Source organism: Cololabis saira, chromosome 18 (assembly GCF_033807715.1).
Source record: "Cololabis saira isolate AMF1-May2022 chromosome 18, fColSai1.1, whole genome shotgun sequence".
Lineage (NCBI taxonomy): Eukaryota > Metazoa > Chordata > Actinopteri > Beloniformes > Belonidae > Cololabis > Cololabis saira.
In genome coordinates, this window is record NC_084604.1 from 28,734,753 (window position 1) to 28,761,749 (window position 26,997).

Below are 26,997 nucleotides of genomic sequence, written 5' to 3' on the forward strand. Positions count from 1 at the left end.
TTCAGATATTCTTCGATCGCTTAATGTCCTCTAAAATCTAACTGGTCTGTTCTGATGTATTGCATCAGGAGGCCAAAAAGTTAGTTAAAGAATCCCAGAAGCTGATTAATGAGATTTCTGCTCTGTTTAAACTGGAATATGAGGACCTACTGAATGCCATGGAACATGGATCACCACCTACAGGTGAACACAGCTGTAGCTTGTTAGAACTTCATTCCTGGGGTGTATTGCGCTGCCTGAACCATATGGGACGTATAAAACAAGACTTAATACTTTATATACCAATTGCTTCTACATTTCACGAATGTCCTGTGACTTATATGTCAGTTTGTTGTAAATTCACTCTGTTAGGAAGCTGATCGAGGAGGAAGGCAGCCATCTGAGAACCATGGTGTCAGACCCTTGCCTGACTGGCGGCCTGCAGACCACTTCCAGTGACCTTGTTGGCACAAGCACGGCAACAGCTTCAGCGTCAGGCTGCTCAGCTCTTGCACAGACGTCAGAGCTTGTCGCCACCAAGAACAATCAAGACTTGCAGGATTGGGCATCTGAGATGTCGTAGAGGTAGACAGTCCTCATCAGGTAGGCGGCAACTTGGTCTCAGAATGTGTTTTTTATATGAGAACACCGATATTTTTAATTAAAATTTCAGGCCGGCCAAAGAATAGAGCAACTTTACTGCTTTTCCTTTTCTGAGAACAGTTAAGACGGATGAGGACACCTATGAGAGCAACACACAGCAGTGCACCTTCACCATCTCTGCGGCAGCTGAAGAGTGAACCTTTTTATTTTTTTTATTTTATTTTTTTTGTGCAATTATCATATGCCATACTCAGGTGCTTTAACATTTTAATCACCCTAGAAGTTCAAGCTGAATCTCAACAGCAACAAGACAAACTTGTTGTAAATCATATTCAGTTTGTCCCATTGCTCTGATTGCTTCAAACTAACAATCAGCTTCTAGATTCATCCTGTGTATAAAACAAAATGTTAAGTAATAAAATAAACAGCAAGAAAGCATAGTTTTGGTTTCCATTTACACCAAATGTCTCACCCTTATACAGAATAAACACTTTTTCCTTTCTCTCCTTATGTCATTAATAAAAATGAAAGTAACTGTTGTCAACCGTCATGTGAACTCTTTATTTCATTGTTTTGAAAACTAAAGAATAACAGTAAGAAGATTAAAAAAAAAAAAAAAAAAGAGGTTGGAATTTAACAATAAGTAAACTGACACTCAAAAAAACCCAGATAAATGTTAAAGTATTGTAGCTCATTTAGAAACCAAAGCAGCTTTGAGAAACAATAACTTCCCGCTATTGTTTCTGTCTGTAAGAGTGAAACGTAAACAGTAATCACACAAAGAAATACATGGTCAAGTACAGAGTGCAATTGAAAATTGGAGAGTAATTTGGCACCTCCCTGGAAAACAAAAAAAAAACATACACTACTACAGCTTTAGAAGAGTAATCTTGCACCTCCCTGGAAAACAAAAAAAAAGACACTACACTACTACAGCTTTAGAAAAGTGTCACGAACTGGTATTGCATTCAGAAATCTGATTGTGTGTGTGTGTGCTAACAGTTTATGAAAGTGGCTCTAATGCAATGGTTTGGGCTCATGCCCCACTCCCCCAGCGAGGCGATACACTGCAAGGCTGACTTCATGTGCCAGAGCATCAGCACTCTCCTACAACAAAAACACGGGGAACCTTGTTTAGACCAAAATCTCGTGATTTTACACACCGATACCAGCATGAAAGTCAGAAATGGAAGCAAAAAAAAAAAAAATCTCACCTGCGTATCTGCCTCTGCATAAACTCTCACCACATCCTCTGTCCCGGAGGGCCTCACAAAGGAGCGAGCCTGTCTGTACTTCTTCACCAGACTGTCGATGGCCTCCTGCAGCCCCGCCGGGCTCACTGCCTGCCTCTCTGCATCTGTTGTGTCTATTACCCTGCGGTCGGAAACCTACAGGAATAAAACTGATCAAGCTCTAGTATATCTGTCTGTAGATGCCTATACATGGTAGGAATGGGCGATATTTTACCGTTCACGATAAACCGTCAAAAAAATTCCTCACAATAAGAATTTATCATCTCGCGGTAAAAACGATAAATTCCCGTTGACGTTTTTGTGTAAAGTCGGATTTATGGTTCTGTGTTAAATCCACGCACAACATACGTGAAGGAAGGAAGAAAACAAGGAAAGAAGGAAAGAAGGAAGGAAGGGAGAAAAGAGGAAGGGAAGAAGGAAGGAGAGAGCAGGAGGAAGGAAGGAAGGAAGGAAGGAAAGGGGAGAAGGAAGGGAGACAACAAGGAAAGGAGGAAGGAGAGAGCAGAAGGAAAGAGGGAAGGAAGGGAAAAAGGAAGGAAATGAGCCAGAAAGAAAGAAAGAAAGAAGGATAAATTCCCGTTGAGGTTTTTGTGTAACAAACATGGCGGATCTGAGAGCGAGATAGATTTATATTTACAAAGATGGAGTTGAATTGGTATTTTTTTTAATCGTCATTTTTATCGTTATCGGGATAAATGCCAGAAATTATCGTGATATATTTTTTAGTCCATACCGCCCATCCCTAATACATGGCACATTTGTACAATACAGAAGGGAGTTTCATTATGTAAAAGAACTTTTAAGTCCCTAGAAATCAAAGTGAGTAAATGACTCATGCACATGAGCCAAAATTGTCAACATTTACCACAGACTTCCAAACCTAAAAGCTCAGACTGTATTTAATTATGCCTCCTCTAGCAACAACCTACAGTAAAACATGACAGTGCAATCTAGGATTGTGGGTGTACCTTGACTTTGAGCTGCCTGTTCGGCAGGTCGCTGTAGATGGCATCCCACTGCTTGACTGTCATCCCTCTGACAGCGAGAATGGCTTCAACCAGCAGCATGTCAGCAATGGCATCTCCTACAGTCTTTAAAGGAAACAATGAGGGAAATATTTCCATTATGAATGGCACACATGTGCCTTCAGTATGACACTTGGGTCTGATGCATTCATCACTTCAACATGGGCGTGTATGTGTACCTGATTAATGACGTTGATGGTGCTCTGCAGAAGCAGAGCTGCTTTCTTCATCTCGTCATTTATGTTAGCGTCTTCGGCTCGCTGCCGGATTTTCTCCTCAGCAGCCTTACTAAATAACACCTGAGCACAAAACCACACAAAAACACAGTGCACAAGTGCATTTCGTCTTGTTACAAGTAATTTGATGTTGGTTTTACTGTGCAAAACTCTCGATTATGTTTCTATCTGCAATTGTCCACTCACAGTCCCATGGCCATTTGCCTCGAAGTACACACCGATATCAAACTCCTGGGCTGCATGATGAAGGTGTTTCACTCCTGTCTTAGTGCACCTAACAATGACCTAGGTGACAGCAAAAATGTATGAAAACTAACTTCTGCAGATAAACACAGAAACAACAGGACTGAACTTCGTATGTCTTCTCACCTTCATCGTGTCCTCTAGGTAGCGTGTTGAGCTCCCGTTTGCATAAGCAGTCTGCACCACTGCTATCACCAAGTCCAGTCCTGCCTGTGTGTTAAAAGGAGAGCTAGTTAATGAGTGTGTGTCTATTTGTTGTTTACGTGAATGAATTCAAGATTTTACCTGAGTGGTCAGCTCTTTCAGAAAGCTGCTGATGAGAGAAGCTATCTTGTCTCCATCCAACAGGTGGAAAAGTCCTTGAGAGTCGGTGTAGTAATAAACTATTCGGTCAGCATCGCCATCAAAGGAACAGCAGCGATCTCCTGAGTTTATTTTAATGCCTTAAAACAGTGAAGAAAGAAGTGATAATGCTTTTTGTTTATCAATTAACTTAAGTTACAGGACAGGCAATGGGAGGTTTTTCATGGCAGAAAATGGAAAAGCAGCCCCTTACTAAAAGACTGCTTCATTGTGACTGGCCCGTTACACCTGCTTTCAAGGCTGTTTTGGGGGGAATGGGTGGGCGGGCGGGGAGTGAACAAAGATCGAACTCCCAAGAAAACACTTATGAGTGCTGAGAAAGCAATGGACAGAGATGATGGACTGAATTGAGACAAACAATCTAAAAAACTAGTAACTTCTCATTGGCAAGATGAAGGATCAGAATCGGAAGTTACTGTATATTCAGGCTTGCGTTGTTTTCCATGATCTCAGAATTAAAAGTGACTTGACATCAAAACTATCACAAAATTAGTAAGTCATCTTGTGGGTCCGCTGGATTTTACACCGGGATGGTAACAGTAAGGCTTAGAGGATCAGTTAGGGTAGGGAGACATTCCTATAAACCTATGCATCACCTTGTGCCTGCCACAAGTTGCTGCATTGTTAATGCAGCTATTGTTTCCTACACTAGTAAGACAGCTTGTAGGAGCCATACATAGGATAGGATAGGATTCAACTTTAATAATCCCCAAAGGGGAAACTTAAATGAACTAGTAGGTGTTTTTTTTTTGCTATTTTGAGGATTAATGGATATTGTCAGGAGCTTGTTTTGTGTTTTTGTCATAATATCATTTATGTAGTCATATTGATTATGGGGAAGTGGACACATGTCTATGGGTGGGGATATTAGTTAATTTATACACATTATCTTCTTCATTGAGGGGGGGAGGGAGGGTGAGCTGAGTCACCGTATTTTTTGTTGACCGCTACCTTTTTTGATCGCTGTGATTAAGTTTGTGCACATTATCATAATTTACTTTATCTTTTTCATTAATAAAAGCTTAAACTTATTTTGATCTCAGTAAAGTTTTCTCAGTGACTCCTTTTTTGCTCTTTGAAGTCACTACACAGCTATAAGCTCTTCCACTGGTAATGCAGCCAATATAGCTCTTAATATATACTCTTAATGCAGCTAATATACAGTATCCTGCACTGGCAATACAGCTATTAGTTCCTCCAATGGTTATGCAGCTATTAGCTCTGGGGATTGCAGAGATATAACTTGAAATATTGCTTGTACTGGCGACTCTCTTGAATCTTCTGTCAATCAGTCAGAAGCAAATTTCAGCAAAAAGCTGCAATTTAGCTGTTTTAAGCTAATGTGTCAAGAAGCCACACCTGTGGGAGGTTTTTGCTGCACTTTGACAAAGTCAGCTCCACATTCATGGTTTAGCTTTCCTCTGCTTCCGTCGTTGAAGATGGAAATCCTCAAGTCATTCTTCAGGTGACTCTCCATCTCACGCATCTTCAGGGCACCGATACCATTAGCGCCATCAACGTAGATGTGCTTCTGATCATCTGTGCGGTTGGACGCCTACCAAAGAGAGGAAAAAACAAAACAAAAAAGAGGGAAAGAAAGAGTTACACCTGGAAGAAAGGATGTATGAACATACACCACTTAAAGTAGGTTCAAAAACACACACCCTGCCCTATTTTCTTACATTCTTGGTGAGATGGATGAATGCCTGGCAGAGCTTGCTGTAATATCCTTTCAGTGTGGCTTCACCGTATTTACCCTGAGTGTTTTGACAGCAAACCATATAATGCAGCTGTGGGGTGGTTACCAAACCGTAGTCTGACATGAGAGAGGGAAAACATCAGAAATCAGAAGATGCAAAAATACCGTAGTTAAGAAAGCATTTGTATTTTTTAAATAAATTATTACTCCACCTTTCAGTTGACTTCCAAGGGCAATAACTCCATCCACCACTGCTTGTGAAAGTCTGGCACTACTGCTCCTACATGCAGATGACACATTCATGAAGAACATGAACATGAGGGAACATGAGGGAACATTTCTACCACTGGAAGAAGGTTCACACTTAACAATTGCTTCATTTTTCTGTTTCTTTGAGTAGTATATACCTGGTATCCTTTCCTACAAACACATTAGCTTCCTGGCTCATTTGTATGGCCTCCTTCTCTATTATATCCTTCAGAGATGTGAGCAACTCTTCTTGCTCAACATTGGCCAGCTGGGTAGCGTAGTCCTCCCATGCCGGCGTCAACATTTCCCCCATCGGGTCAATCAGTTTCACTCCATTGTCCTCCTACCAACAAGGGACAGATATAAAAGGTACAGATAGGGATGAGTTGAAGCAGAATGTTGCAATCCTGGAGTCAGTGTTACATCTGTTAGGATTATATCTAAAAATATTAGAAATTAAGATGAGGGACATGTGAATTTTACATTAAGAACATGAAAAGAAAACAACCTAATGGATTCAGGTCAACATCATTTAGAAAAGTGTAGAACATCAGATAGTCTAGATCACATATATTGATTTTCTGAATTCCTGCCCGACCTCTGGGTTGTGCGATGCAGTCACCATGACTCCAATGGTAGCTTTGGTCTTCTTGGAGCGGAGGGTTGCCAGCATACCCATTCTGAACATGATGTGGTCCAGCTGTTTGGCATTGGTCCTAAAGCCAGCTGTGCCATACTGCAAAACCAGGCCTGCAGGCTTTGGGTGCACATTAGACTGCTTTAGCACTTCCTCAAAGTGGGCCATCCCTGAAGGGCATAACAAAGAGAGGATTCATTTCTGAAGAAAGTACAAGTTTATATGCAGTGGAACCTGATTAAATTGTGTCTTATTTTGCTACAAATGGATGAAAAATGGTGTTTACATTATTCTTTGTGGACCACTACCAGTCAAAAAATAAAAAACTCTCCTGGAGAAAGATTATGCTCCCAGAAAGGACAGAACTGCTGCAGATCACATAGAGGTGGTAGTATTAGCTTAATCTACTTTTACAATTATTAATCCTCCATACGCCCATCTGTGTTCCTTATAGTTCTACATTTTTCTAACTTTCTCCCCAAAAAGATAAAACAATCTCAAGGTATTAAAAAGGCTCCAAATATTTTCCTCATTCAGTGAATAAGGGATTTATGAATGTTTACATACACCCACCTAAATGACTTTATTACCACAAAACACCCTGCTGTCATTTACATATCACGCTTTAGAAGTTTAAAAGTAGTTACATTGCTGTAGATGGTTATAATTACTACATGTGCATGCATGTAAGCATCTTAATGTTTTAGCTAATTCAGACAGTCTCAAGAGTTAACTTGAGACTTTGCACACAGGAAGTTGTATTTTCATTGAATAATTAGGTTTTGTGTCTTCATGTGCAGCCACTACTCTCTCTCGAGCTGTCAAACACACACCGGTGTTGTGCCAAAAAGTGATTGCCTGCCAGAATCTGATTTCTTCTGATTTCTGGCCGCAGGAGCGCGCACAGCAGCCCGTTGAACGATAGCGCTAAAACGTCAGATTTTCAGATTATTAAGCTCAAGAAAGAGATCAAGTCATATTTAGGTAGAGACAACCTTTCATTAACTGTATTTGGCCTTCAACCAATTTTTGGCAGGTGAAAATGCCAATTTTGTGTTGTAATGGTCCTTTAAAAGAGTTAAAAGCAATCCTGTGAGCTCTATAGTGTTTATATTATGAAGCTCAAGAATGAGATCAAATCATATTTAGGTAGAAACAACCTTTCATTAACTGTATTTGGCCTTCAACCAATTTTTGGCAGGTGAAAATGCCAATTTTGTGTTGTAATGGTCCTTTAAAAGAGTTAAAAGCAATCATGTGAGCTCTAGTGTTTATATTATGAAGCTCAAGAATGAGATCAAATCATATTTAGGTAGAAACAACCTTTCATTAATTGTATTTGGCCTTCAATCAATTTTTGGCAGGTAAAAAGACTTATTTTCAGGGGAGAAATCTGATTCTGGCAGGCAATCACATTTTGGCACAACACCGAAAAGCAATGACACATTTAAAATATTCTACTAAAGTTGAGTACATGTTAAATTGTCTATGAAAGCAAAGAAAATAAACAAAAAAATACACATTTGTGGGTAAATACATTATAGTACTAAATTCATATCTTAGTATCCTGACAGTCGCTTCTTTGGGTTCAATCAAGTTTTGAGAAGTCAATGAAAAATCCTCACATTTCTGATCAACTATTTTTAAACAATACGGAGAACAACACACTCATGGTAGCTCAGAGACCAAACCCTTACAGCCCTAGAAGGGGGCAAAGTATCCAGGCAGATGCACCGGGACGGAAAAGATAAGATCCATAAAATGAATCATGAAAGCTGAAGTTTGCTGACTTATTCCACCTCTACATGTCAATGGAAGTCCAGTTGACTTACAGCGAAAAATGTTCTCACGAAACAAAAGCGTAAAAGAAAGGAAAAAACTATCTCGTTCAAACCAAAACTGGAACTATACCCACAGTGGATTAGTTTTTATTTTTTAATGCACTTACTGTGTTTGACTGATTTGAGCTTCAGAGCGTCAACAGTCTTCCTGGTTCTTCTGGCCACGCCCCCTGATGACGTGGCGAGGCTCCACCAACGTCACGTGACGCGCAACGTTCAGCGTCCCTGTTTTCCACAGAATTTCTGCTGAATTAGTTTGCAGGGCTTCAATGAATGCTGTCGCCACAAAGCATGACATTTTTGTGGGATTTTAGTCATTCTTGAATATTAACAATAAAAGGCATCTTGCATTAAGAGCTGATCTTATTCCACCTAATCCCAGGTCGTCATTCTAATTGAGAAACTGTTCTCAATTGACTTACCTGGTTAAATAAAATTAAATTCTATCGTTGCATTTTAATCTCCATCGGAAATAGTGCTTTACAAATGAGCCTTAAATCATTATTATCCTATCATCAATTTATATTCTAAATTGTTCATTAATAAGGCACCACATCCTGTCATAAGAGACTGATGTAAACGTATTAGGATTATATTTGTGGGTCATAGAAAACATGTCACCTTCATCATCTGTCTCTGCGTGCTGTGCGTGCAAACATGTGTGATGCATGGTTCACATGCAGCAGTCACGATCGTATTAACCCTTTGTTGCATACACCGATAATAAATACATATGCCGCGTTCCATTTGTCCTCGGAAGTGGGGATTTCCTAGTTCCCAGTCGGAATTTTCAACTGGAACGCCCCTCGAAGTGGGATTTCCCACTGGGAAAGTGGGAGAGTCTTCACCACCCCCGAGTTCACATTCCAAGATGGCTGCCCCGGTTGTAAACAGTAGAAGAGAGCTCTGTAAAAATTCGTAGCTCTTCATTCTAGTTTTGGTCACACTAAATCAGTGGTATACAAGTATTGTTCGGCATATATATGCTGCTATAGTGTAATTTACATTTTTCATGTGGTATATGCGAACTACAAACTTGTTTACCTGCTTTGTAACTTTTTTTTTTTTTTTTTTTTTTTTTTTTCAAACTTTATTTAAGTTTCACTCAGTCAGAACATTGACAGTAGACAATACAAAACAGTCAGGCATCAAGAAATTAAATAAACAAATACAGTATGAGACATAAAGTGGATGACGTGCATAAGTACCATAAATATAATAAAATAAATTAAATTAAATAAAAAGAAAGATTATGGCAGGGCATAAATTAAATTTCTCCAAATATTTCTTCAATTATGTTAACAGTGTGTATACATTTTTTATTATCAATTCTTTTAATACATTCAAGGTAGTTATTGAAATCAATTTCACCTGCTTTGTAACTGGAACGCTGATAACGCTCCCTGTGACGTCATTCCCAGTTCCCAGTTCCGACTTCCGAGGTAAATGGAACGCAGCATTACTGCCACCCCATGAAGACTTTACTTTATAGGTATGCTGAAATACTAAACTTGTGTCACCCGAACGTGCCAAAAAGCCCAAATTGAGTCTAGATAGAGTCATAGAGAAAAAGAATAACAGAATATAAGAGAAAAGGAAACTCCCATCCGTCTTTTCCAGTTGCAGCATCTCACGCTGAGCAGTGTTGGCGACACCACCGGGAGCGGTGCGCATTTTTTTTTTGTGGGTCTGACGAGAGGACCAAGGCGGCGTTCCTGAGCAGACACCGACCACATAAAAGGAGAGCGAAGCCTCTGACAGCCGAATAAGACACTGCGGATTCTCCTCTTATTTTGAAAGCTCTTTCATCCTAATGCACCGACTCCGGAGGAAAGGTACAGCCTACCTGGTGTCACTTATGGAGTGCTGATCTGCATTTCCCCTTAATCTTTCTAATGATCAGTGAAAATAGGGTGTGCAGAATTTTTCATTGGTCTGTTTTTTTTAAAGTAATTGCTTAGGGGATAGGAAATAGCCTTTTTTGCCCACGGAGTGTTACATAACCGAGTGGCTTTAGCTGTCCAAGGTGCTGAATTGAGCGGTCGAAGCAGAACGGGACGAACCGTGGGGGATTTCTCAAGCTTGCGTAAGTCACTCCTGTCAGATTGCACACCATCCGCATGGCCTCGCGTTTTAATGCGAATATACAATGTATCTTGTGGTTTGAGCTCATTTTGTCTGTCATTTTCCGCCCACACAGAAGGTCACGGGCCTATCCATCCGGAGGAGGAAAGCGCTGGATCCCACCTCCCTCTAGTCGCTGGGTTATATCCACCTACATATTTATTTTCTTTTTTTTTTTTTTTACATCGCCCAGTGTGTGTAATAAATTCCTGACCGGCTTCAACTAATCGGTGAGAAAATGTCGGGGCAAACGCTCACGGATCGCATTGCCGCTGCGCAATACTCGCTAACGGGATCAGATATGGCCAGGGCTGTCTGCAAAGCCACCACTCACGAAGTGATGGCGCCCAAGAAAAAGCACCTGGAATGTAAGTGTGCTTTTCTTCCCTCATTCCCCAATACCCGATAGATGTGAAAGCTGTAAAGCATTATGGTTAACAGAATAATCACACATGCACACACCACCACACAATGGGCATAATTCTATTCGGCCATTATGAACACTTATTTGTGAATTCCTTTATCTTAATTGGGTGTGGTTGCACGGGGAAGTGAGTATGAACCCTTTATTGACCCGCTGAGCCACAGTCCAGTGAAGAGGATGGAATCCCACAGAACAAGAGTGAGGAGAGCAGTGGCGTCAATTCAGTGGAAGCTAAGGTATTATATATTATATATGGCAAGGTTACGAGTCACAGAACTTAACTAGAGTATCAATCAACACGTCCAGCAAATACTCATCACAGAAGTCTGCTATGTAGCTTATCTGTGTGGTCAAGAAAATTGGAACTTTTTCAAATGCAGTCTCGATCACTGCAAAAACTCAAAATCTTACCAGGAATATTTGTCTTATTTCTAGTTAAAATGTCTAATTTTTAGTAAAAAAAAAAAATCTCATTACACTTAAAACAAGAGTCATTACCAGAAAAATAACTTATTTGACCATTTTCACCTGTTTAGAAGTAGAAAAATCTGCCAGTGGGACAAGATTTATCTTCTCATTACAAGCAAAAAAATCTTGTTCCACTGGCAGATTTTTCCACTTATTTTAAGTGAAAATCTACTTGAAAAAGGTGAAAATGGTCAAATAAAGAGTTATTTTTCTGGTGATGACTCTTGTTTTAAATGTAATTAAAAAAATTTTGACTAAAAATTTGACATTTTAACTAGAAATAAGACAAATATTCTTGTTAAGATTTTGAGTTTTTGCAATGTTGTTCTGATTTGCATTTGTAGTTATTCTATGTGTATTAAGTAATAGAATAATAGCTGTGGCGGCTGCCATACCTTGCTATACCCAATTGACGCCCCTGGAGGAGAGGAGGACATGGAGTTAGAAGAAATCATGTTTAAAGTGTGAACTGATACGCCCAATAAATTACTGTACTTAATTCTATGTAGTTTTCACACTTACACAGAACCTGACAATTAACTCTGACAAGGCAATGTCCTCTTATTGAGGAATTTTGGAAGTATTCTGGACATGTACCTGATAAAATTTAGATTCCAAGCTACAATCCATATGAACAGCATATATTCAGTTTCCCACTGAGTTTGGGTGTACATTAAGTCACAGCTGAATAAAAATCACAGTTTTATTGACACATCTAGTGATGACAGAAGGGGCCACCTTATGATAAATCAAGATTACTCACCGTCATCTACCACAAACACTGTCAAACCAAAGCAATGGCGTGGCACTGAATACAGATGATAGTTGGTCTTAATGGATCTATGTTGCCTTTTCTTATAGGCCTCTCAGTTTCTGTATATGTGTTTCTACTGCTGGACATGTCTTGTCCTGCGTCTTGTACCAGGGCCTCATGTCTTGTGAGCCGCTCCTGCGCTGAATAATTTAATTATCAGCCAATGACTGTCTTGCATTATTTACACAGCCAAAGGTGACAAAGCTAAAGCTACAATAGACCAAAGCCCATTGCTTCCTTGCTCTCTGTTGTGTCTCTGGGTTTTTTGCCTTTAATGTTCAAACAGTGCAGATTTTGACTTGTGTGGCTATTTTGCAAACTGTTGCATATTCATAATCCATTTTTTTTCCATTTCTGTTAACATTTGATTCACAAAAATATAAACATGTAGAAACACATTGCTTGATTGACAATATCATATAACGTCAAATGAAAAAAAGACATAATTTTCCTATTAGGGTTTTTATCAATGAGGAGATATGTCCAAATCCAAATTAAGGCCACTTAAATTAGACACCTTGGATCATATTTAAAGCAATCCCACTCAGAAAATGTGTAAAAGCTACTCTGGTTCACCGCGCAAAGTGTAGCAGTTTCACCCTTAAGGAATTAAAAATAGTGAAATTACTACACGTTAGGCTCTAAACCATGATATGCCTTTTAAAACTTCAACATGTTGTTAACATGATTTGAAATATGATTTGAAATATGTCTGAAATATTTCGATTCTAAAAAATGTTTAATGCCTCCATAATTCTTTGGATTCTACATTTCAATTCTATAAATCGCTACAAACAATGAACTTTCCCACCAGAGAATCTGACCCTTTTGTTGTTCAAGGTCCTCTTATTTTCTTATTTTTAACAGTTGGTTAGTGTTATATATAAATAATAGGTTAGTTATGGTTAGAGATTAATAAAAACATGATCAGAGTTAGGGATAAAAAACAATGATTAGGCTTGTTTAATCATGAAATCGTAGTTTCTGTTAACATCTTGGAAAGTAAATATACTGTAGTTGTATGTCAAAATGTATAAATATTTATTGTTCCACTGAGTGTTTGACTTGTGGGCAAATACACCTGTTACAGGTTTTCTTGTGAGACCAGGATTTAACATTTACGATGCTGTATTTAACTCGATATCTTACTGTATGTTTACTGCCTTCTAATAAATACTCAGTGACAGTTGGGGTGGACATATATGCATGTTGTTAGTGATGGCCATTCGTTGCTGTGGCAACAGATCAAAAGTGTCAGGGTTTGCCACTGTAATGACAGAGGGGAATCTGAGGAGGAAGAGGCCAAATGACTGGCTTGTCATCTCAGTGGATGCACAATGACAAAGGCTGTGTATTTCTTAAATGATAAAACAAAAAGAGGATTATTTTTGCATATATTGCTTATCCTGCATGATGGCATTTGTACTAATACGTGATCTTTTTAGACCTTTCCATGGGGGGATTGCCTTTTCACTGCAATGCTGATGTTTAATTTATTGGTAAACAAGGCCTTTGTTGCAGAAATGAAACTCAGAACACAATTTTTTTTTCCTGAAAAACGCACTCCCCTCCAATTTCCAAGTGGCTCAATTTTTATGCAAACATAACATAATGAGCATAAAAAAGGTTTGTGTGTGATCTGTTGCCCTGCATGAAAAGGTGACAATTCATTCATTTTTTATTTTTTATTTTTTGAGTAGAATAGGATGATTTACATTTGAAATGTCATGGTACAATATCTTCCTGAATAAATGTTAATTCCAATTAATTTTGGATCTTAAATATGACTGAATGTATAGTGATAATGTCACATGATCTGGGAGATTTTTGTTCCCTGAAATGTCCAGGTTAGTTGTGTGTTAACACACTGTCTCAAACAAATTCTCGAAAGCTGTCATCGCAGGATTATGCCGCTTTTTGCATAATATTTATAACTGATTTGCTTTCAAATTATGACGGGTTCAAGAAAACACAAAGACTTGGCTTGGATATCCATTAATCTGTCATTCTGAAATCTGTTGAATATACCAGAAACCCAGAAACTACAGCTGACAGACACTAAACAAGAGCTGTTCTGTTCCAAGATTGCTCAGACGCTGGTATGATTTACATGAGTCACATTTATCCTGCTTACCAGCACCCCCAAATATCACAAAATAACAGGCTATATCTCTATACCTATGGGCACTCTGGCTTTCCCCCACAGTCCAGAACTGGCCTATAGGAGTGAGTGTGAGTCGTCATGGTTGTTAGTGCAGTCCTGGGATGGACTGGTGACCTGTTCAGGGTGTAGTCCTACCTTTTGCATGAAAAATGCGGGGATAGGCTCCAGCAGACCCCCAACCCTGTATAGGGACATGGAAGTAGATGATGGAATGGATGGATATAGTTTTGCTGAAGTCATCTTGTGTCCATGAGGCCAGTTAGAAGTAGTTATTGGTGGATTTTCTTACCTCTTATATAAAGCCTTATAGCAGTGTATCCCAACCTGGGGTCAGGGCCCCTCTTTGTCTGCTTTGAAATGATGCAGTTGTAAAAATTATATTTGCGAATTAATCATTCATAAGACATTGTTAGGAATAATTTATGACTGTCTTGAATATTTTTTGTGTTTTTTATACACTGGTGACAAACACAGGAAGTGATTTAATTCCTTATTATTATATCATTACTCGACATTTAATCTACTCCGACAGGTTGTTAAAGGAAAAATGTAAAAAAAATGTTGGACTCATATTAAAAGAGAAATTTTTCAGAAATATTTTTATGTCCTTTTATGTCCTTTTGTGCGTATTTTATACATTGGTGACATTGGAGAAAATCAAAGTCATATGTATACAGAGTAAACCAAAGAGAAATGTATCAAAAACATAATTAATGTAAATATTTTCAATTAAAGACTATTTTGGTGCTCGTACGTACGGGTCGGGGGGCCCGGCTGGTCTTAGACACAAGTAGGGGGGGCTCCAAGGAAAAAAGGTTGGGAACCACTGCCTTATAGCATGTTTACATTATAATAATAATTAGCATATATTATTGCAATCTTATTCTATCTTTTATTATGTTTTGTAAAAAGTCCCCTCCCACTGACTAATGCCTCTCTCTCCTTTTCCTCAAGTTAATGTTTGAGTTTGACTAAACAAAATCATAAATATATGCTCAGAATTCAACAGCAGTTGGTTTTGACATTCGTATACTGAAAATATAATTTCCTTTGGCTCCAGTCTGATTTTTCGAAGAGGATATATGAGTATGAGTTTGCTATCACAAATTATTATGATTTCAATCTTACTCCCATACTTATCAGACACGTGTGAACTCTCTTTATCTTTATCTGGAGTTTTCTGGCCACCATCAGAGTGATTTATTGTGTAACTGTACCGAGCAACTATCGGTAAATACTCTATAACAGTGTAGCAAAACCCGAAGACACACACTTGCACAACATGAGGTTTCACAGTTCATTCTTAGAACCGTCATCCAGACTGTGGATTACCGTAAGAGTCTTTATTTAGCTCTGCCGATCCTCATTACGCAGCTAAACACACACACACAAGTTGTATGTCAGTGTGTGTTTGTTTCAGGTGATGATACCACAACAGAAAGGAGGGATTACACAATATGGCCCATCTGGTGACACATTTAACACCTGTGGACACAGAATTACAGAATCAGTTAATAAAAGCTGAGGGAATGACTGGGGTTGGTTCTGTGTTAAAGATGTCAGTAGAAATATTTGCCTGTGGCTGTGGCAGTGACATGGTAATGTTATATAATCGCATTTTGCCATTGTGGACCATGTCTGTGCATGTGTATCATCTGAAAAGGCTGCAGGGAATCACAGAAAAAAAGACTAAAATCAAACACAGAGGAAGGCTGGGGATGGAAATAAGCATACAGAAACATTTAATCGGAGAAAACAATATAATAATGTGAGAAACAGGTGTTGCAGAGTGAAATAAAATGTCTAATGTCACTGCAGCCTTCATCATACATAAAAATATATAAAAGGATCATTAGAGCAGTTACAGTGTGGCTCTTACCATCTGGTCAGGATGTACACAGGGATTGGAGTCTAATTAGTTCCAAAAGGTCAGAAGAAGAAGATCTGTAATGATGAAATCAGCTCAAAGTCAGATAAAATATTTACACTGATTTAAGACCATATTCTGTTTATTTTGTGAAACGATTCTTTCCTTCAAAAGGTCCTAATTATTGTCTGAAATTTCATAACAAAAATCACAAAATAAAGCCATTATTAGTGGCATGTAGAGCAGGTTGTGTGAGGACTGTGTGTGAACAATGGGGCTGGGCTGCATGACACCCACCACTGAAACACCAGTGATTAATACTAATCTGTTTAGTATTCCCCCTGATTCAACTGGCTGCCATGTAAGGACCTTGGACAGCGTAGTTCCTCTAATTCTCATGTCTCAGCTGTTCTCCGAGCGCTTTTTATCATTCATGTCATCCCTCACTCATCACATTATCATATTGTAAAGCTAGTCACACGAGAGAACATATTGTAGGTACTTTTGTGTACCATAAGATAAGATAGTCCTTTATTGATCCCCAGAGGGGAAATTCGGGTGTTGCAGCAGCTCAAAGTCGGGCAACATGAACTCAGACTAAGTAGTGTACTGTGTATTTATTAACATTAAACTATAACCATATTTTTTTTAATACAGCTGGTTAAACTGTGACTGAAAGCATAGAAGAAAGGTAAAGGTTTTTGATCAGTACTAGCTCAGAAGGCCTCGAATCTCTGGGGCTGTGGTCGGCTATAAGACACCATCATTCTTCCCAACCTACATATGTTAGTCTTTTCGGATGTTACAGTTGTTTAGCATATAAAACATCAGAATGTCAAGACTTGGTTGAAATATAGGCACTACACTGTTTCTTCTGTGACTTGAACATCCTTTTACAGTTTTTGATCATGTAAGAAACCATTCAAACTGTTAACGATTCACAACACTTTGGACTACAACATACTGAAGATTCATGTCATGCATTAAAGGCATGTAATGATTTTGGGAATCAAATTGTTAAGCCCTTTTTGTTACTCTGCGTTTTGTGTTGTGGACCAATGTAGCTATCAAACCCTCTGGATTGAGACCGTGTTGGCATTTTCGATCTGGTATTACTTATTTCCGGACAAGTCCAAGGCCTGTTGAGTGTAAAAACCTTCTTTTCTTTCCATTAGCAATTAATTCTGTCAATATTTGCTCTCTTGCTCCTATAAGGAGCCCTTCTTATTTAGATATCAATGTCATGTTAGATATCAAGGGTGGACTTAATTGCATTAATATGTGGTTAATCATATTTTAGATTTAAGCACACAAATATAATACTTGTCCTTGTATTTATTTAAATTAAAAAAGGGCCTCAACTTTGTGGCAAAGTGAGTAAACGTCTTGCCACAAGCTTCATCTACAAACTGTGCTTCATCAAATCCCGTAAAGTTGCTTCTTTCCACTGATCTTCTTGTATTTTGCTTTTCATATATGCATATCAATTTCTGTAGCAATATGTCTGTCCAGGCAAACAATCACATCAGGCAAACAATCAATAAAAGCTAAAGGATGATCATTATTCAGTGAAAAAGGTCAAGTTGAGATGTTCCAAGTTATTATATGCCACATCATCAGAAAGTAATCTACTAATAACCTTTGCCCGCTAAATACCTCACGTATTTTTGCACATGTAAATATTATCAGTTTTTTTTGTGTTTACTATTTTTTCTCTTGTACATTACTCATTTTTCTACATTTTATATTGCTCTTTTTTTTATTATTTAGCTATTTATTGGTTATTTCTATTTTAATTTTTTGTATAAACCGTTGAGCGTGTGTGTGTTTGGCTGCTGCACGATTTAATTTCTCCTCTGGGAGATGAATAAAGTCTTCTATTCTATTCTATTCTACTGACCAAAAGCAATTTGAGAGCACTCGTTAAATTATAAAGAAAGATTTACATACCTGCTTGTCATCATGGGATCACGGCAGCAAAAATACCAAACATTTGGTGGCCGACACCTGTCATGGAAAATACTATATGTTTATCACATATAGTGAATAAAAAATAAATAAAAATACAAATTAAAAAATTAAATAATTAAATTAAATTAAATTCACACTTTATTAGAGACACATCTCGAGAAGAGAAATAAAACACTGCCCTCTCTCATATCCTGGTTCCTCTACTATGCACAGGACTTGGTTGGACCACAGTGAAGAATATCAGCTTCTAATCCACGCACCTGTAAATTGTGTCAGTGCTGTAGATGCTAACTGTCCCTTTGAAATCATGTTGCTACTGACAGTGAAATAAATTGAATGTGATGCAAAGGAAATTTGAGATCAGAGGGTCCCCCTCTATAGAAGTGGAGGTTGGGTGCCTTTTATAACACTGTCTAATTTACTGTTTGTCCTCTTGCTCTCTCATTTTCTCTTCTGTCATTACTTTTATGAGTCTCTTACTCATCTGTACCATGATGTCCATTGTAGCTCTGTGATTTGGTTCTGTCATTACTTATGTCTGACTCCGTCTCATAAAACTATAATCAGTTGTCAGAAGAAATTACCTGCATGGTTTTGTTAAAAGGGTTTTTGCTTTTAGTAGAAAACTGAGGCGTCATATCTTAACATGAAAATAACTGCTTGTTGTTGCTTCAAACTACTGCCAAAGTATAGAGAACACATTTTGCCTTGATTACACACACACACACACACCAGCTGGCAGGACACAAGTTAAAGATTAAAACAAGAAGACTTTAAAGAGTTTTTTGAACCTGTTAGCAACATACGAAGTAGGAAGATAGCTCATTAGGAGTTAGAGAAAACATTCCTAAATGTGGAATTAAATGAGCCAGTAATGGACTGTGTCAGACCTTTTAAAAAGCGGAAGGGATTTTTTTCATAATGGCAAAAATATGAATCATTTTTTTCATTCCAATCTACATATTTATCTAAATCAATGCAATGTAAAGCAATGGAGGTACTTTCTGCAGCAGACCTATGTATGCTTTGTACTCCATTTATATGCCTGTTGTGATCAGGATGCTTAACTTTTGGAGTCCTCTGTCTCCAGTGTCTGAAGTGAAGTACAGAGGAGGAGATGATGAAGCACTTCTCTATCTCTGCATTGTCAGCGTGTGCGTGCATGTGTGTTTTTGTGTGGGTGGGTGGTGTTCCTGCGCCAACATAATTTCTTCTGTGCATTACATTTTTCCTCCTGGCTTCATATTCTCATGGGTGTCTGGAGCAGCTCTGCTGCGAACACTTGGCCTCCTCAGTTCATTAAGGCTGAGCAGTTTAATCAAAGCGGCACACCACATGGAGATAAAAATCACTTCCCTTTTAATGCATGCAGTCTGGCGTAGTGTTACATGATACTAAAGGAGAGGGAAGCCTTTTCAGTTTAATACATTCTGGTTTATAATGCGGTTGTGTTTGCAGACCTGGTATCCGCCACCAACACCACCAACGTGAACATTCCTCAGATGGCTGACACGCTGTTTGAGCGAGCCACTAATGCAAGCTGGGTGGTCGTCTTCAAGGCCCTCGTCACCAGTCATCACATGTGTGTCCACGGCAATGAGGTCAGTGAGTGCCACGCCAAATACGCACAACAAGGGATCTGCTTAGAGGATAAGAGCACATTGGTCAATGCTTCTTCAATGCTTCTTCTTCAAAATGAATGAGTTTCTACGACGGAGTATTAGGGCCAAACAAAAAAACAAAAAAAGGAAATTACGAGAATAAAGTCATAATGTAATGAGAATAAAGTCGTAAAATTACGAGAATAAAGTCATAATATTACGAGAATAAAGTCGTAAAATTACGAGAATAAAGTCATAATATTACGAGAATAAAGTCGTAAAATTACGAGAATAAAGTCATAATATTACGAGAATAAAGTTGTAATATATTATAAATATGTAAATATAACTTCACAAGATGCTCAATATTCCTCATTTTAACACAGGGAGAAGAAGCTCTTCCTGTTAGAGTTCTCATAAATTATATTATCATAATATTACGACTTTATTCTCGCAACATTACCACTTTATTCTCGTAATGTTACGACTTTATTCTCGTAATTTTACGACTTTATTCTCGTAATATTACGACTTTATTCTCATAATATTACGACTTTATTCTATTACGACTTTATTCTCGCAACATTACGACTTTATTTTCGTAATTTTACGACTTTATTCTCATTATATTATGACTTTTTTCTCGTATTTCCAATTTTTTTTTGTCTTAGTTTGGCCCTAATATACGTCCTAATGAATAATAAATGAGTTACCACTTAAGAGAACCAAAATTGGTCTTTTGAGGCTAGTTTGGGTTGCTCTCCCAAAGGCAGTCTGATGCTTTACAGATAATTCGAGACCTCAAATGCTCAAATGTTTTAAATGGACTGTGCCCGTTAGGTCAGTAAGAGCTGCAATATGAACATATAAAAGCGGCACTTAATTATAATTAATTGGTGGCATGTAAATGTTTTTGAGGCTGTAATGCCCATCTATTACTGTCTCCATAAACGTTAATTGTGTTTTTCTTTTCTCAGAGGTTTATTCAATACCTGGCTTCCAGGACCTCCTTGTTCAACCTCAGCAATTTCATCGACAAAACCGGCTCTCATGGTAATAATTTAAAGGACATGAATTGCGTATTATATATTTTTAGGCACATCATTTTCAATAATGTCTTGAGGGAAATATTACTTTAAATCTTTTTTTTAAAACTCTAATTAAAAGTTCCCACTAATCCAAAAGCTCACATTTTCTGTTGCCAGAAGATGTTGTTCATACTGTATGACTCCTTTTGGGTAAGAAAAGCTTAGGATATGTATCACATAAGAGACTATGAGGTGAAATATCACATGACATGAATGAAACGCTCAGGTCCTGTGGTCAGAAAACAACCCCAGACCATGACCCCTCCACCAATGTGCTTAATAGTGGCCTTCTGTGCTTGATGCTTAAGACTAAAGCCAAACAGCTCCACTTTTGTGGAGAGGTATGGAAGAGGCTTTTTCCTGGCAACCCTTCCCGACAAACCATACTTGTAAAGACTTTTATTAATCGTTCTGTGGGGACATGCTCAGTGGGGCCTGCAAAGTCTAAGATGTAGCTCTTCTGTATTTCTTCGAGCATTACACAATCTGACCATTGGGTAGATTTACAGCATTATCCATCCTAGGAAAATTGGGAACTGTCTTGAATGCTTTCTACCTTCTTTATTGCAGAATGATAAACTCTAAATTACTTCAAAATAGCTTTTATAACCTTTTCCAGATTAATATGCAGAAAGAACTAGTTCTCTTAGACCAGGGGTCGGCAACCCGTGGCTCTAGAGCCGCATGCGGCTCTTTGGCGCTGCCCTAGTGGCTCCCTGCAGCTTTTTCAAAAACGTTTGACCTTTTTTTCACTTTTTTTCTTCTTTTTTTCCCTTTTCTTCTTTATTTCCTTTTTTTTTCTTCCTTTTTAATCTCGACATTTCAACTTTTTTCACGAAACTTAGACTATTTCCTCGACATTTAAACTTTTTTCTCAACATTTCAACTTTTTTCTCAAAATTTTGACTTTTTTCTTGAAACTTTGACTTTTCTCTAAACGTTTAAACTTTTTCTCGACATTTCAACTTTTTTCTCAACATTTCGACTTTTTTCTCAAGATTGTACTTCAACATTAATCTCGACATTTCAACTTTTTTCTCGACATTTCGACTTTTTTCTCGACATTTCAACTTTTTTCTCGAAGTGCATAATGAAAAAAAAAATCTTCCCCCAGTTCTAACTAATATAGATACATGCAGCATGTGTTGCCTTCATTCTAAGGCTTATAAAAGACTTTTCATTTTTTGCGGCTCCAGACATATTTGTTTTTTGCGTTTTTGGTCCAATATGGCTCTTTCAACATTTTGGGTTGCCGACCCCTGTCTTAGACCATTGCTTTTGTTTTTCCCTCTGGAGTCATGTGAACACACATCTGACTGTTCCTTAGAGGAAAATGTCTGCTTTTACCGATCAGCGCACCGGCTGATGATCAATTTATAATGATCAGTGGTACCTAAGGTGCTGACTGAATGTAAATCGTGTTAATATAGAAATGAATAAATAAATAAATAAATATTTCTATATTCAAGCTATTTTCATTTCTAGAGATAAAAAAACCATAATAATCAAGGTTTTCAGCATTCTATTGAGTGTTTCCTGACTTTAATGTGCGTCTGTTTAGGCTATGACATGTCTACATTCATCAGACGGTACGGACGCTACCTGAACGAGAAAGCCTTTGCCTATCGCCAGATGGCTTTTGACTTCACCAGAGTCAAGAAAGGGTAGGTTCTCCTCAGATGTCACTTACAGTCTGTAGGTAGGTCCTCCTTCAAGCTCATGACATCAAACAATTGAACTATTTGTGATTAAAATCATTTTTCATGTCTTAAGAAATGCTGTTCTTTTATCTTCAAATCTCTGTGTTGTATCTTTTCAGTGCCGAGGGAGTGATGAGAACTATGACCACTGAGAAGCTGCTGAAAGGCATGCCTGTTCTGCAGACTCAGATTGACACACTCCTGGAGTTTGATGTGTGTCTTTACTTTCACTTCCACACTGACAGTAATTTTCCCAAGAGGTTTTTTCTTTTTGCTGATGCTCATTTCACTGTCCCACCACTTCCCAGGTTCATCCCAAGGAGCTGAACAACGGGATCATCAATGGTGCATTCTTGCTTCTCTTCAAAGACCTGGTCAAACTGTTTGCTTCCTACAACGATGGAATCATCAACCTATTAGGTCAGTTTCTTTTTTTTTTCATTTCATTTCATTTATTCCATTCATGGTATATATTCTTAATAATGTTGTACAAAATTCCATGAAGTACACATTATCACCATGAAAGAAAAGGAGCAGGAAGAAGAAAACTTATGATACCTGCTGCCCCTCTCTGTTAATACCATTACGTTGACTTACTGAACACCAATCTATCTATACACATATTTATAACAAGAAAACAAACAAAAATACCACTCTTATATCTATTTTTTTCTCTTTCTCCTTCTTCTTTTTTGTAGGCACTTATCTTTTCTTTTTTAAACATTTTCTTAAGCTGATACAAACTTGTGCAACTTCTCAGTTCCTTGCTTTGTCCATGCCATAATTTTACACCTGTAACAGAAATACACATTTGTTTTATATTTAACCTTGCAAAAGTATGTTTGAAATCAAGTTGAAGTCTGCTGTCCTCATCCTCCAATCTGAACAAACTCTGACTTTTGACAAGTCATTAATGCATTAACTTTGAACAAGTAGTTCCAAAGCTGGTTATTTCTAAGTTGTTGAAATCTGTTTTTCACAGAGAAATTTTTCAAGATGAAGAAAAATGAATGTAAGGATGCCTTGGAGATTTATAAGAGATTCTTGACCAGGGTGACGAAAATCGGGGAATTCATGAAGCTGGCTGAGGTGAGGAACAGCTGAACTCTTCACTGGCACTGAGCTTTGTTCATTCTCTGCAGTGTGATCATATCAGTTTTATTATGTCTTTAACAGACAGTCGGGGTTGAGAAAAATGACATCCCTGACATCAACTATGTAAGTTACATTACATGTTAAAAGACGTTCATTGTTTGTATTTCTTGGAAGGATTGGGACAGATATGATGCTTATGAAAGCCATCAGTGCTTTCACTCACGAACCTACACATACATGCACGCACAGAAGCTAGTGTTTCACCACTCTTCCCACTCAGTGCCTCCACCCGGGTGTTGTGGTGGATCTAGCTGACTCAGATGATGAAGACTGTCCCTTTAACCTCCCCGAGGACCCGGTAACCACATAAACCAAGGGTGTCCTGACTGAGTGCCTGTTTAACTACAGGATGGAATATCTGCATGTTGAATTTGATTTGATGTGATGTATCAAATGTATGCGATGCAGTGTTTACACATGCCTGTGTGTAATGCAGTGAGAATCTCCACAGCTTTGCCAACTATTTCTTTAAATTTGTAGCTGAAATGCCAGCTCTAGGTCTGAATGAGAAAATAATTCATGAGTTAAAGAATTGTTTGTTAAAATTATACATGTTTTTTTTTTTGTCAGGCTCCCAGCAGTATCCTAGAGTCTCTGGAAACGCACATGAATGGGTTGGAGGATGTAAAAGGAGGAAAGAAAGGGTAAGATGGTATTTTAGAAAATAATTTTCACTCCAAGGGAGTGAAAGGGTTTTGCAAACATAAAGTAAACAAGGCAGATTTCTAAGAAACTTTCCCAATCTCCCATTTTATAAGTTGCTTTCATTTTGAGCAATATAACCCCACAGTGTGCTTTTTTAAAACTCTTTTATCATATTATGGCACACATTGCTGTTTAAATGAAATAAAATAATTTGTTGGAGAGTGCTGGGAGTTCACTGCAATACCATAAATACTCAATCAGAATTGAGGAAGGAAAAAAAGACGCAGAAACTGCCTACAGAGATACACAGTTGAGGGTAGTGACTGTATCTTTGTGACATCACCATCTCACAGAGGTCCTGAAGGCTTGTTTTAAAGGCACATGACCTCAATACAGACTCTCTTAGTGAAGTCTGAGTCTTATTGACTCACAGTTTTCAGCACACTGACCTGCCCTATGATAACATTTAAAAGAAAACCTAGAAATGTCCTTTTCTACAACATGGAACCTTCAGCGAACCAGTAGAAAAGATGGAAGACACAGATATCTCTTTCATTTTCTTTAACCCCTCCTCTCTTTTATTCTTCTTTACACTGATTGGAAAACACCAGTGAAGGGTGAGCATACATTGTATGTTTTGCTTGGAGTTTGCAACCTACTTAGAAAACCTTGTAGATGTATTTACTGTCACCCCCAACTCACCTCAACCTAAATTGACTCATTGTTCACACGTGGAATATAGAGACCCACATTATGCACTTGAAGTTCCATCACTAATTTGGTGCACATGTGGAAATGTGTGTTTTGGTGCTGTGAATATTATCTTGCAGAGAGATACATGTTTGGATATGTAGTGAACCACATGTGCACTGTCATATGTGAATCAGTATGTCAAGAGTTATTTTTACGCAAGTGAAGTTGAATAGCTGCACGGAATTGTGCTTTGTTTTGTTTGCATTCAACATACAGCATGTCACTTGGAAATTAACTCTTCATATGATTTTACATATACATATATACAGTATATATATATATATATATATATATATATATATATATATATATATATATATATATATATATATATATATATATATATATATATATATATATATATATATATATATATATATATACCGTATTTTCTGGACTATAAGCCGCACCTGTATATAAGCCGCATCCGCTCTATTTTTTGAAAAATAATAAAAAAACTATATACAAGCCGCACCTGTATATAAGCCGCATGCGCTCTATTTAAAAAAAAAAAAGATATGCAGGCCGCAGATATTTATGTTGTTAGATTAGATATTTACTACATATACAGAAGGATTCTGAACTGTAAATCATGTACATGTTTGTACCTAAATAGATCCTTTCCTAACAGTGTCTTTTAACACGGCAGCAACTTTGCTGATTAAAACAGGACAGAACCAAGAGAAAATAACCGGTATTTATTTATCTATCTATTTGAAATCTGCTTCTACCTACTTCTATCTGCTAAAGAAGAAGTAGCGTATTTTTCTTTGCATTTATTTTGTCTTAGTTTTGATTCTAATTCCGGTTAGTGCTCCCCCTAGCGGTGGAAGAAAAATCAACAGAATAGCCGCACCTTTGTATAAACCGTATGGTTCAAAACCTATGAAAAAAGTAGCGGCTTATAGTCCAGAAAATACGGTATATATATATATATATATATACATACATATATACACAATATATATAAACCACACATTTACACACCCATCAAATGTAGTGTGTGTCAAGCTGAACATCTTATTTCAAGCAAACCACTTATAATTCCTCTCTCTTTTTCTTTCAGGTCTCCCACAAAGGTAAGAAAGACACATAAAACTGTACTCTTCCTGTCCGATGCACCACATAATTCTTCTCTGTCCATCCTTCAGGGATCTCCAACAAACAACGTGTCACCAACATCAACTCCTGCCAAATCTTCAAATGCCGTTCCTACGTTGCAGCCTCCTCCCGGGGACAATGCTGCTGGCGCTTCAGCTGCTCCTGAACCCGCTGAAGAGTAAGTTCTAGTTCCCTTTTTTCTAATTCCTTTACTTTTTCATTCATTTTGGGTGTTGATAATTATTATTAGGGTGGAAAGTAATGCCACTGTGGAATATTGAAGGCTTGAATATTGAAAGAGTTCAAGAAATGTATAATTGACTTAACTGGTAATCAAATGAATGCAGACAAAAATAATTTATTTTTATGGGGCATGAAAGCTTTTTCCTCTGCATTGCAGTGTTATGATCACAGAAGCAATTATTTATATCATTCTTGAGTAGGGATGGTTTGTTGGTTTTTAATATATGCCTGCCAAACCTTTAATTCTTCAAACCATTATTTGTTTTAATTAAAATGTATTGTTGGTGATGAAAATATTTAAATATTTAATTGTGCTTGCAATACACATACACTCATGTTCAAAATTTAGTACCGCCTCCTTGTTCTTTTACATAATGAAAATTATTTGATTTTTAGGGGGTCTTTTGTTCAGGTAAATACAACTTCTGGTGAACAGCATCAAGCAACAGACTTTTTTCACTACGCTTTTATTCATTTGACCGAAATATACCAAAAAGACCATGCGGGTAATTCTAGGTAGAGGTACCCCCTTAATTCTTTAGCTTCAGCAACAATAAATTGAAGGTAGTAATTTCCTGACCGTATCAGTCTTTCACATGATTGTGGAGGAACTTTGGTCCATTCATCTATCCAATGTTGATTCAGTTCATTGGGGTTTGTAGCCATTCCTTATGCAGATCAATCTTAAGATATTGCATCATTTCAGTTGGATTGAGGTCACTATATGATGTAGATGATGTAGACTTGCTGG

At 37.8% G+C, this 26,997-nt stretch overlaps 2 protein-coding genes across 2 annotated transcripts in view; one reads left to right on the top strand and one right to left on the bottom strand.

Moving 5' to 3' along the window:
- Positions 1–789: 789 nt before the first annotated feature.
- pgm3 (phosphoglucomutase 3) lies at positions 790–8,355 on the bottom strand. Its single transcript, XM_061746503.1, has 13 exons — positions 8,236–8,355; positions 6,249–6,457; positions 5,809–5,993; positions 5,614–5,681; positions 5,385–5,518; positions 5,062–5,257; positions 3,625–3,782; positions 3,466–3,549; positions 3,283–3,381; positions 3,040–3,159; positions 2,804–2,926; positions 1,797–1,970; positions 790–1,689 (listed from the first exon to the last, which is right to left on the bottom strand). The coding sequence occupies exons 2-13, from the start codon at positions 6,453–6,455 to the stop codon at positions 1,600–1,602; spliced, it is 1,638 nt and encodes a 545-aa protein (XP_061602487.1). The 5' UTR covers positions 6,456–6,457; positions 8,236–8,355; the 3' UTR covers positions 790–1,599.
- A 1,413-nt stretch (positions 8,356–9,768) lies between these two features.
- LOC133418602 (clathrin coat assembly protein AP180-like) overlaps positions 9,769–26,997 on the top strand; it is a 35,684-nt gene continuing 18,455 nt past the window's right edge. Inside the window, exons 1-13 of the mRNA XM_061707373.1 lie at positions 9,769–10,214; positions 10,329–10,620; positions 19,419–19,561; positions 20,539–20,614; positions 22,211–22,313; positions 22,469–22,562; positions 22,658–22,769; positions 23,332–23,438; positions 23,526–23,567; positions 24,075–24,148; positions 24,761–24,766; positions 25,969–25,981; positions 26,054–26,181. Of these exons, the coding sequence (XP_061563357.1) occupies positions 10,491–10,620; positions 19,419–19,561; positions 20,539–20,614; positions 22,211–22,313; positions 22,469–22,562; positions 22,658–22,769; positions 23,332–23,438; positions 23,526–23,567; positions 24,075–24,148; positions 24,761–24,766; positions 25,969–25,981; positions 26,054–26,181 (1,028 nt within the window). The 5' untranslated portion in view covers positions 9,769–10,214; positions 10,329–10,490. The remainder of the gene's footprint in view (positions 10,215–10,328; positions 10,621–19,418; positions 19,562–20,538; positions 20,615–22,210; positions 22,314–22,468; positions 22,563–22,657; positions 22,770–23,331; positions 23,439–23,525; positions 23,568–24,074; positions 24,149–24,760; positions 24,767–25,968; positions 25,982–26,053; positions 26,182–26,997) is intronic.

Excerpts from the sequence above, each read along its gene's own strand:
- pgm3 (XM_061746503.1), bottom strand. The coding sequence starts at position 6,455 with ATGGCCCACTTTGAGGAAGTGCTAAAGCAGTCTAATGTGCACCCAAAG. Across the intron at positions 5,682-5,808 it reads TTTGTAGGAAAGGATACCAG|GAGCAGTAGTGCCAGACTTT; the intron begins GTATATACTACT and ends ATCTGCATGTAG. Across the intron at positions 5,258-5,384 it reads TCATCCATCTCACCAAGAAT|GCGTCCAACCGCACAGATGA; the intron begins GTAAGAAAATAG and ends TCTCTTTGGTAG.